The sequence below is a fragment of the Balaenoptera musculus genome, chromosome 9, assembly GCF_009873245.2.
Source record: "Balaenoptera musculus isolate JJ_BM4_2016_0621 chromosome 9, mBalMus1.pri.v3, whole genome shotgun sequence".
NCBI lineage: Eukaryota > Metazoa > Chordata > Mammalia > Artiodactyla > Balaenopteridae > Balaenoptera > Balaenoptera musculus.
In genome coordinates, this window is record NC_045793.1 from 70760312 (window position 1) to 70772846 (window position 12535).

The window sequence follows — 12535 nt, forward strand, 5'->3', positions numbered from 1 at the left end:
CATCTTAATAAAATTTTGTTCCAGGTGGTTGTATTCATTACAAAGAGCTAATTAAATCTTGTGCATAAATTAATTGCATGAGAATAGACTCCTGAAGGAGCGGACTTTTCTAAAAACGAATTTACTTATAAAACTGTATGCCGGAGTCTGTAAAAAAGTTGGCTATGTGTAGCTCATTTCATCCAAAGATCTGAAATATGACTGAAATCAAAACACTAAAATAAATAGAGTGGCCTATACAAGTGTATACTCTGCAAATACTTGTTGAGTATATAATAGTTATTACTCTAACTTGGCTTGCTCAAATTTCTACCCTTATTCTGATAAAGTAGAATCAGAAAACAAAAGTACCTAGTGTTCTGACTCTGGTCTTCTAATCAACCAATGTTTGTAATGACCACCACTGAAACTTACAGGAGGAGCCTTTGAATGAGGAAAGTTGAGGAATGGAAAAAAGGCATTCTTTTGGTCCATCCATTTATTCCATGATTACTCTATAGGCCGTGGGGAAAAAAGATTAGAGAGGATAAAATACACTCTTTCCTAGCCAATGCAACCACTGGGTGATCAAATACAAATGACAAGGGGTCAGAGTGTATACTGTTCAACCCTGTGTGAATAACTGAGTTGGTGGAGGAGGGAACATTTTAAATACCTACTGAAGTAGAAACCAGCAAGATCTGTAAAAGCCAGGTCTGGGCAGTTCCAGTATTGGTGAACTGGAGTCTAGCAAAATATTATCAAGCCTGAAAAGTGTCCTGATGTGGGAAAACATCAGGAACTGCACTGAGAATAATCAAGTTAAATTCACTGAACAAATGTTATTGTTTAGCTGTCATGGTTAAGGATGTACTTTGGAAAGAACCAGACTTGTAGTGATAGGATCTAGTGAAGGCAAGTATATAGAACAACAATCTCGTCATACACTATGGTAGGAATAGAAAATCGAACAACCACTTTGCATTATGTTAGAAATGTAAACAAATCATAACATGTATGCATCTTTTATAAGTAAATTAGTTTTTAGAAAAGTCACCTCCTTCAGGAGTCTATTTTCATGCAATTAATTTATGTACAAGATTTAATTAGCCCTTTGTAATAAATACAACCACCTGTACAAAATTTTATTAAGATGATAATCTAAAAACTGTGTGTCTACACATGCATATCATTCTATGAAAGTTTATGTGACTTCTACCTTTATTGTTTTCCTTGATGTGCAGGAATTGATCTCTTCTGCAAATGCTCTTCTGATTTCAGTATCGTCCTAATGGTCATTACCTTTCCCTTTTTAGCCCCTGGAGGAACACGCATAGATGATGGTGACAAGACCAAGATGACCAACCACTGTGTGTTTTCAGCAAATGAAGATCACGAAACCATCCGAAACTATGCTCAGGTAGAGCTTGTCACTGAGAGATTGTTGTACTGGAAGGGAAACATTTGAACAGGATTTAGGAAAACATTAGGTTCAGAAATTCTACAGGCCACTTTTTAAATAGGGATATTAGATAGGTCTTAAGCATAGGAAGAGATACTGAATTGCATTCGTGATAATGGACATTAAAGCTTCACCAAAGTAGAGTTTCTTTACCTTTCACCTATAAGAGATATGGGGAATCATAATTTCTGGTGGAGTATATATTGGTCCAAGCTTTAGGGAGAGCAGTTTAGCACTATCTTTCAAAACAAACTACACATTCCCTTTGACTCAGCAATTCTACTTCTAGGACTTCATCCCTTAGACAGTGGCATGTGTAAAGTGACGCAAACAGTGGCAGTTATTATAGTGTTGCTTGTAATAATATCAAAGGATGAAAACAATATATGTCAATCCAAGAGTTTAATAATTCATATTAACAGACTCTCAGGTAGCTGTTTAAAAGAAAGAGGCAAGAAGATACTTGTAATACATAAAACCGATAAAGGATTCATATCCAGATTAAATAAAGAACTGTAAGTCAATAAGAAAAGGACAAGCAACCTATTAGGAGAAGACTTACAGGCATTTCAGAAAAGAGGAAACACAATTCCTCCAAAAAACAAAGGAAATGAGTTCAAACTCATTGAGAAAATTTCAATATCGAGATACCCTTCTGCATTCATTAGATTGGTGAAAATTAAGAAGTATTTAGGCCCTGGTGAAGATCAGGAAGCGGTGGTAGTGTAAAATGGGACAACCTTGTAGACATTACCTTCTAAAGCTGAACATATGTGCATTGTGACCAGCCAGCTTAGGGTTGGTGTGTTCCTATTCTGATTCTTTCACTGACTCTTCTTAAAAGTCAGTTTTTATTCCCATCTAAACCATGAAGGCAAGTCCCAGGTCAACAAGTCTTCTTGTTTTACACATTTCATTTTATATATATATATATATATATATATATATATATATATATATATATATATATATATATGAAAAAGGCCATAGGAATCCCTGGCAGCTACGTGATTTCAGATGCTAGAAACTGTCTTTACTTTGTTTATTAAAATGTGTAAGGCATGCTAAGCCAAGTAATTTGGGATATGCGGCCATTAAGAATTTAAACTTCAAAAATTATTCTTTTAATCACATGCTATTTTAGCATAGATATTTCTTCCCCTTTTTTATATTTAAGAAATGTGTAATAGATAAAAACCAAGGAAATCTTTAAAAATGGACCAAAAGGTTAAGCACGTGGGTTCAGTGGATGATGTTCTAACCTGTCCTCTCTAAATCTTTGCTTCTACTCTCTTACGTCAATGGCCACAAACACCTTGGGCCAGGTGGATACTGAAGCAGATGTTCTCAATTCAAAAGCTGTTCTTTTAAAATTCTCTCTCACCTTATGATATATTAGATAAGTACAGTTCACTGAGGATCAGAATTTCTGAGTTCTGTTCCTGCTCCGATACTTAGTAGCAGTTTCCAGGTCTGCCAGTGATGTTAATGCCTGCCTTACCTTCCTCAGAGAATTTTTGTTAGGATTAAATTAATGCAAGTACAAGGTGTATTATTTGCTCTTTGAGTCCCACTGGGAAAGAAAGATAAGAAGGTCTGGAAGAAAAATCAGTACTCTACTATTCTCATAAAATTAAAAAGATCTATATAGACTTAACCTCATCATTATTTCTAAATAGGATAGTTTCTTTTACTTATGATTTTGTTTTTTCATATGGAATACGTATATTTGAAAGAACTTTTGATACATTATTGTTTCTAGGTTTATTAAACATTATTATATACTGATAGACTGACAGAGGTCAATGGGGTAGTCAGGGAGAGAGATTAAATTGAGAAAGGTATTTGAGTGGAAGTTAATTTTATAAGCTGTTAGTTCATTGAAGAGTACTTTGGTAGTATAATGACTTTTGCTTTCATATGTAAACATTTACCTGTGGGGATTTGGAGAATCATTCTTGGATAAGGAGAGTTCTTTTTCCTGATGGTAATCACACTAAGGAATATGTGAGTGCTCGTGTAAGTTGGAAATCAAATTTGTAGGACTTCAGTAGAGTTTATTATTTTTGCCTTATTGCATTATCAATTCCCTCCTGGCTCATTTTTCTTTCCTCACAAAGGGCAACACCATAATTTTTACTCTTGAACTCCATCTTGATCACATTAAGGAAGAAACACAAAGTTTTAGATGAGAGTATATCACGTGGGTATAAGAGAAAGGAATTGGATTCAGAAATCATTTCCACACTTATTAAAATAATATTTATAAAATCCCCATTTAAATAAGAACATTGTATTAGTCTGTTCGGGCTGCCGTAACAAAATACCACAGACTGGGTGGCTTAAACAAGAGAATATTATTTCTTGCAGTTTGGGAGGCTGGGAAGTCCAAGATCAAGGTGCCAATGGATTTGGTTCCTTGTGAGGTTTCCCTTCCTGGCTCTTAGAAGACCATCAGTCCTGTCAGACTAGGGCCCCACCCTTATGACCTCACTTAACCCTGTCCTGAAGTCCCTACCTCCAAATAGTCACATTGAGGGTAGGACTTCAACATATGAATTTAGGAGGAACACGAACTCAGTCCATAACAAACAACATTCCTCTTAAAAACAGTCCAGAATTCCACGGACACAGTTGCAAACCCTGCTTGAGAATTCTAACTGGATTGTGGAGGCCAGTAATCTTTATTGCTCATCTGCTGAATTCGTGCTTGTGTTCACCTGGAGTATAATCTCCCCTGAACTCTGATCTCCTCTTCATCATATCCAGTATATAAGTGATTATATCTAATCCGCTTAGTTTCAGTTATTTTCAATCTCTACATCACACAGTTTTAAAATTATATTCATTTCATTTTCATCAAAGTTATTTTTGGTTCTCACCTGTTACATTCTCGAATGAATTTGTTTTATTCTACATGTGTATTTTAAAAAAAAATTTATTTATTATTTATTTTTGGCTGTGTTGGGTCTTCGTTTCTGTGCGAGGGCTTTCTCTAGTTGCAGTAAGCGGGGGCCACTCTTCATCGCGATGCGCGGGCCTCTCACTATCGCGGCCTCTCTTGTTGCGGAGCACAGGCTCCAGACGCGCAGGCTCAGCAGCTGTGGCTCTCGGGCCTAGCTGCTCCACGGCATGTGGGATCTTCCCAGACCAGGGCTGGAACCTGTGTCCCTTGCATTGGCAGGCAGATTCTCAACCACTGCGCCACCAGGGAAGCCCTACGTGTGCATTTTGATCCTCTTTTTCCCTCAGGTCATAATAACTCCTTGAAATGCTGATAGTTCTCATATCACAGTCTGAGAATGTTTAACTACACCTTTTTATTAGTGTAGACCCTTGTAGTTAGGGTGAGTTTCTACACCTCCTTCTGTTGCCTTTTAAAATTGTTTACATAATATTGACTGGTTCTCTTTTATGTTTAGGTCTTCAATAAACTCATCAGGAGATATAAGTATTTGGAAAAGGCATTTGAGGATGAAATGAAAAAGGTAAAAATTCAAATGTAATGCTCTGTTTGCTAAAATGATGAAGAAGGACAAAAATGTTGCTTTTACAGTGATGGTCCAGAAGTACCATGGACCTCTTAAGTTTTTAATAAATGTTCGTTGAATGAAGGAATGAGTATGACAGATCATTAGCTAATAGCTGTAGAAAGAAAACATGATTAGCCTAGAATTTTTCCTTCATGTTTAATGTAAGCCAGCATGCTTTGTTCAAAGGACTAGTTTTACAGAATATGTAATTAGTTAAAGCTTGTGAAAGAGCATAGCACAGCAGCTAATACTCAGTAAAATTCCTTAATTTTAGAAGGTGCAGTTTAGCAAAGGGGATAGAAGCACATCTTTGGAAATAGGTGTGTCTGCGTGTAAATCTCAGTGGTTTTTCTCATCTATAAAATAGCTGCAGTAAAAGTACATACTTTATGGTTGTTGTACTAATAAATGAGATGAGCTGTAAGGTACTTAATACGGTAATTGGCCTCTAATAAGTAGCCGAATAAAGAATAGCACCTTATTAAAGAAGCCCTCTTTTCAGAAACTGCAACATGTTCCTCCTTCTAATTTGTAGCTCCTCTGTATTTATATATAGCAGTCACTACATTAACTTGTTACAGATTTGTATGCTGCTTTGTCTTCATTTCTGATTTTAGGTATATGCCTAAATTATAAACCAAGGGAATAAAGAAATCATCTACTTTGTTACTTTGTTACTTTGCAACATCTCCTTTGCTGCTTACCTACTCTTACTTCCCTTTGTTCAGAGTGGTTCCATGTATAATGAAGAACATTTAAACAGTAAAATCATTGTTTTAAATTTACATTCTCCATGACTCAACTTTCACACTTAAAAGAATCCTTCAGCATGTATACATACAACTATATGTATAAAGATGTTCATCACAATATTGAGATGTAACCTGAATGTTCATGATGGGAGATGGGTTAATTAAATTATGGTCTCTCAATAGTGGAATAATATGCAGTCGTTTAAAGAATGAGGCATAACCACGTGAATTGATAAAAGAAAATGTCTATGATAAATTGTTGAATGAAAAAGCAACCATTTGGTAGAAGTTTAACCTTAGGCAAGTCCCTTAAGTTCTTTGTGCCTCAGATTTCTCTGTCTTAAAGCGAGGATCAAGACTTTTGTAATTATTAATACACATGAAGTGTTCAGAAGACTATCTGCTTCACTCAACAAGTTTGAGCTATTATCAGTGCGTAATTCAGTAAAAGCATGTGTATATGCATCTAGTTATTTATAAAATATAGACATATATAGGTGCATTTAAAAATCTGAAAGGACACGTCAGACTGTTAATAATGTTAATTCTAAGGAAATAGGATTAAAGAGGAGATTACTCACATTTTTATATTATTCTGTGTTGCTAGATTTGTTCTACTAGCAGGTATTACTTTTTTTAACATGAAGAAACATTTAAATGGATAAAAGTGGTCCATTATGTTGCTAGATGTTTAGAAAATAACAAGTGCTTCATTAAAATAGAGGGATAGATATGACCAAAAAGCTGATGTTAAAGCATTCAAATAAACATCTTATCATTTTGCCTAATAATATCACTCATGTTTTTCTTCTCTTAGTTCATTTGAACCTTGAAAACTTTCTGTTTGATTCATTTGATGAACATGCTTTCAAGAATTATTTATTTTTCACAGTGTATCCATTTTTTAAAGAAAATTCTGCTGCAATACATGTAGCATCTGATTTTAATGCTGACTAGTGTAATTGAGCAATGTGGATATTAATTTTAAGAAAAGATATAATTTTTGCACCATTTTGCTATAATTGAGTTTTTTTTTGATGAATATGAGTATATTAATGTGCTTAAACAAGTAGTGTTAATATTTTAATCTTGGGGGCTCTTTTTCATTATTTACTTCAATCTTACTTATTTTAATAATAAGAGAAAGAAGCCAGATTGATATAAAGTATCTATAGTTTTGTCGGTTTTTTTACCCCATTCCTGGGGCTCCCTGGAGCTTTAACCATTGATACCTCCTTCCCTCACTCCCTCTTTTCTTGTGAACTTAGAAAGTGACTTCTTTTTAAATCATTGAGATTTTAATAGGCATAAATTGGGAGTGAAACGGACTCGTTGGTTCCAGTTCTGCCACTTACTCATCATGTAAATATTTGGAGTCACGTAACCTCTCTGTAATGTAATAAATCCTTTAACTGTTGGGAATGGTAAATTAATATAGTCTTACCCACCGCACAGAGCTAATGGAATTTCGTTGGCTGTAAAGCATTTAATAAGCCTATATGATGCCAGTGATTTTTTTGTCGGTACAGAGTAATGAAAAAGTCAACAGGGCCCCAATAGTGATATTGGGCCCTGGGGAATCTCAGTAACATGCCTAAGGTCTGTTGAAACAGAGAAAATAGCCGTGGAATATAAATATAATGTAGTCAAAGCACTAAGTGGAGGAGGGTTAGGAAGGAGGGCATTCTACAAGCCTGGATACTCTTAGACTTCAAAATGGCAAGTGGGGTCTAATCCCCTTTGCTTTGGCTTCCCTTCAACCCTTCTGGGGTTGCTACTTTGTTACTTTCCCTACTGCTGGGATAAGAGGATGGCAGCATGGTGACCCAGAAGGACCCAAACAACACTGTCACCCTCTCACTACAAAATCACAGCAGAGGCCTTTACTCTGCTAGGAACTTTTCTTTATCTTATATCCATCATTTCCTCATCACCAGGGCTGGTGGTAAAACTGTATGATCTAGAAAATACCTAGTTTGAATTTCTTTTTGTTTGTTTGTTTGCTTATATATTTTTTATTGTTTTATTTATTTATTTTAACTTTATTTTTTTATTGAAGTATAGCAGATTTACAATGTTGTGTTGAATCTCATTATTTTAAAAGAGGCATCAAGAACCTAGAAAACCCTTTTTTCACTCAGCAGTCTTGTTTTAAAAAAGTTTTATATGCTGTGGGCTCAGAAAAGTATATGCTACATGTCAAAGCTTATTGACTCCTGTTTTTGTTTTTTTGTTTGTTTGTTTTTTGTTATAACCCAAAGAAAATGGGTAGATGTAGGATGAGGATGGTGAGGGGAGCATGCATAGAAGTGAAAAACATATGAAAGGCAATAGTGTATTTCAGAAAACACTTTGTAGTACTTACCCTTTGTCATATACAAAGTCGAATGTAAATTATTTATGTGACCCATTTACATTGTTCTCCAAATGTCTGTTTTCCTTCCCATGAATGTTATCTATAGCTATGTTGTAAGTGAACTTGGGAGAAAGGAACTATGATAAAGCATCCAATTTATAATCGAACATACGGGTGTGTCTCCAACGAATAAGAAGTGTGCTGCGTAAGACCCACCAGTTGTGTGCCGTCTAGCCATGGATGTACCTTGTGTGTTATTTTCCTACTTTAGTCCGTTACTTTATAGACATGGTTTCTTTTGTTTGACCCACAGCTTCTCCTCTTCCTTAAAGCCTTTTCTGAAGCAGAGCAGACAAAGTTGGCCATGCTGTCTGGGATCCTGCTGGGCAATGGCACCCTTCCTGCCAACATCCTCACCAGTCTCTTTACTGACAGCTTAGTCAAAGAAGGTATTTATGCTCATTTTCTTACCTGTCAGATGTGAAAAGAAAAGAAAAGCCAAAGATAGAAAAATACCAGTGCCTCTTCTTTTTTTTTTTTTTTTTTTTTTTTAATAAATTTATTTATTTATTTATTTTGGCTGCGTTGGGTCTTCGTTGTTGCGCATGGGTTTTCTCTAGTTGTGGCAAGCTGGGGCTACTCTTCATTGTGGTGTGCAAGCTTCTCATTGTGGTGGCTTCCCTTGCTGTGGAGCATGGGCTCTAGGCGTGCGGGCTTCAGTAGTTGTGGCTCGAGGGCTCTAGAGCACAGGCTCAGTAGTTGTGGCGCATGGGCTTAGTTGCTCCGCGGCATGTGGGGTCTTCCCAGCCCACCAGTGCCTCTTCTTAGTGGTCTCTACTTCCCACCCATCCTCCATGTAAGAGACTTGTGTGTGTGTGAGTGTGTGTGTCTTCAAACAATAAGAGAATTGTACATGTTTCTTGTAGGCAATTAGGAGAAAAAATATGCACACCTATACAAAGACAAATAAAGAATAATAATAAGCTGGAATTTTTGGTGTAAGACTCAATGCCTAGGTCAAATACCCTGAAATTGATCTGGTCCAAACCATTTCTCTCAGCATAGATGCTTACTGGCATACTTTGTTGGGACAGTGCTTCATTGTGCAGGACTCTTTTGTGCTTTGTGGGACATTTAACCTTTTTGCCCTCAGACACAGAATGCCAGCCTAAAACACCCGCCTCCATTTAGCAGAATAGCCAAAAATGGCCCTTCACATTCCCAGATGCCCCCTTAAACTGTTGTTCATTTCCCTGGTTGGGGCCATTCTTCTGGACTGTTTCCCCTCAAGATGTTGTGCTCAGAAGTTCATTTTGATCACATTTTTCAGATATTCTTTCTGTTTTAGAAGTCCAGATGGCTGCATCAGAGTTTTGCTTTAATTTTAAGACATTAAGAGTTTGATGGGCATACATACGATTACTTGATTATAGAATAATACAGAAGTGGGCTTTTTTTCTTGCAGGAGGATAATGATTTTCAAGTTATAATGCAACACAAAACAAAGAGTTCTTTTTTTCTTAAAAATAAATTAAAAGAGCTTTTGCGAACACACCTGTTTCTTCTTAGAACTGGGTTTTTCTCCTACAAATGTGAAGTCCCAGCCTCATTCATACCTGCAGTGAAATGGGTTATAGTTTCTTGTAGCTGAGAAAAGAATAGTAAATTGAGAGTCAAATGATATTATTTAGAGATTCTCTATAGTTTTCAAGCTCTCTAATTGTTATTAATATATTGTTAATACTATAGCACTTTAAAGTATTCTCCTGAAGAGAATTCATGATCCTTCATGTTTTACTTATGGTACTAGACATTTTATACTAGGAAGACAAGATAAAATGTAAACAGTAAATACTAATTACATCAGATTATCCCTAGTGTTTATAACAGAAAATAATTGCCTTTCTGGTTGTATGAAAAACCTAAATGATGTATACAATTTCTTTTGAAATGTATTAAAAAATAAATTATTAGAAGGATAAATGGACAGATGTCCATTTATGTATGTAAAGCAAATACAGCAAAATATTAACTGTTATAGAATCTAGATGGTCAGTAAATGAGTGTTTATTGTTCAACTTTTCTTATGTTTAAAATTTTTTATGGTAAAATGTTAGAGGGGTAGGAAAGGAGAAGAAAAATACCTTTGTTATGGAAGTGACATAGTACCTATGTCATATGTTTTTTCTTTATACTCCACCATCTCTAGAAACAAAAGTATTAAACATTTCCTTCCCAAATAGGAAAGGATTATGAAATTATACCTTTTCCCCAACCTCCCACCCAACAAGTGGCTATGGGGGACCCTCCACTCAGTAAAATCTCAAGTACAAAGAAATTTCTCCTATCCTTCCACCAAGAGCCACTTTTAATGTAAAATGATAGGTTTGAGCCTGGTTTTTAGACTCCTAGTTTCAAGCATGCTTTATTTCTCTTACTTACAATGAGGATTACAAGATCTGTTATCTTTATTTTTATTTAATTACATAAATTTATATTATGTTTTATATTGACTTTTGGAACTAATGGTAATGTTAAAAATCCAGGGCTTCCCTGGTGGCGCAGCGGTTGAGAGTCTGCCTGCCAGTGCAGGGGACACGGGTTTGAGCCCTGGTCTGGGAGGATCCCGCATGCCGCGGAGCGGCTGGGCCCGTGGGCCACAATTGCTGAGCCTGCGCTTCTGGAGCCTGTGCTCCGCAGCGGGAGAGGCCGCTATAGTGAGAGGCCTGCGCACCGCGATGAGGAGTGGCCCCCGCTTGCCACAACTAGAAGAGAGCCCTCGCGCGGAAACGAGGACCCAACACAGCCATAAATAAATAAATAAAAAATAAAAAAAATTAAAAAAAAAAAAAATCCAGGTCAACAAGTTGATAACATAAAATTCTCCAGGTCATATCACAGGTTTTATTGTCACAGACAATTTGGGGGGCTTAGTTTCTCTGCTATTCAAAAGAAAAGAATTGGGTAAAGTTGGTGTCTGTATAAATTATATATTATATATATATATATCAATTGAATTTGTTTACCGGCAAGTAACTGGAAGACAGGACTCAAATTTGTATACAAGGGCACATTTCTTTTTTTCTTTCTTTCTTTTTTTAAAATTTTTTTTTTTTTTTTGCAGTATAGTTGATTTACAATGTTATGTTAGTTTCAGATGTATAGCAAGAGTGATTCAGTTATATATACACACACACACACACATATACATTCTTTTTCAGATTCTTTTCCCTTATAGGTTACTACAAAATATTGAGTGTAGTTCCCTGTGCTATACAGTATGTCCTTGTTTGTTATCTATTTTATATATAGTAGTATGTATATGTTAATCCCAACCTCCTAAGTTTCCCCCCCCACCCGCCCCACCAAGGGCATTTATTTCTTATGTAACAATAAATATAAAAGCAGAGCAGACTTCAGGGTGAACAGCAATATCATTCAGGACTCAGGCATTTTCCCCCATTACCATAGCATCGACTTCATTCCAAGGGTGGACTCCTTAGCCTTTAAAAAGAAGTCTGCTGGTTCATTTATGGCACAGGCTTCTTCATTCAGGTTCAGTGGAAGAGCACTTCTGAACATAGGATAATTTATCTTGCCTTCAGCTGATTGGCTGAAATTGGCCACATGACCCGCCCAGTAGTAATTGTTGGGGGATGCTATGGCCAATAAGTTAGATCACTAGACTAATCATTGCAGAAGAAGATGGTGCCAGGGCTGAGACTAATTAGATAGAAGTCACCTGGCCTGAGCAAAATGGGAACTCTCTTAGGAAAGAGGAAAGGAGAATAGACACTGCTTAGACCATCAACAATACTGAAGCCTTCAACTCAGAAAAATCAGTTTAATATTTCAACTACTCCTTAAGTCTTCATTACACAAATGCAACATTAATTTAGAAATCTGGAGTGTTCACAGAAAAGCTATTAGTTATCTGATTATTTATATTGGAAATAAATCCTATTATAAATATGGGTATGTAATTGAGTAGATTCCTGATTAACATAGCTATTTTTAAAATCTCTTTAAAAATATCCAGAAAAGATTTCAGCTTAAAGCAGCACTGACATTTTTATACCTTAACTCGTGAATATTTTAAAATGCTTTTTACAAAAAGTAAAACTGTAAAGTAAATGATGCATGTTCATCCTGTAGCTTTATTTATTTATACCAGTCACTGTTAATGTTCTTTCACTGGTATTACTTATCAGCAAATTAGTTGACATGTTGACATTTCAGTTTTATGGCTTATGATTTATTTGCTGTACCTCAGGATCACGGTTAAAAAAATATGAAATACTGGTGAACCACAGGGTGAAATAGAGGCAAAACACTAGAAGATCCTTGGCTTTGAATCTGGTTTTGACCAAGGTAAAAATAAATAAATTTATGGTTATAACAGGTTGGAATTAGGGAGTCCAACTTTGAAAAGTACTTTAACATTTTTTCCCCT

General features: G+C 35.9%; 1 protein-coding gene across 3 annotated transcripts in view; it reads left to right on the top strand.

Moving 5' to 3' along the window:
- The window catches only part of BZW2 (basic leucine zipper and W2 domains 2), a 57750-nt gene that overhangs the window by 29836 nt on the left and 15379 nt on the right, over positions 1–12535 (top strand). For all 3 annotated transcript variants that reach the window (XM_036862847.1, XM_036862848.1, XM_036862846.1), the window contains exons 4-6: positions 1296–1399; positions 4864–4929; positions 8396–8531. In XM_036862847.1, coding sequence (XP_036718742.1) covers positions 1296–1399; positions 4864–4929; positions 8396–8531 — 306 coding nt within the window. The remainder of the gene's footprint in view (positions 1–1295; positions 1400–4863; positions 4930–8395; positions 8532–12535) is intronic.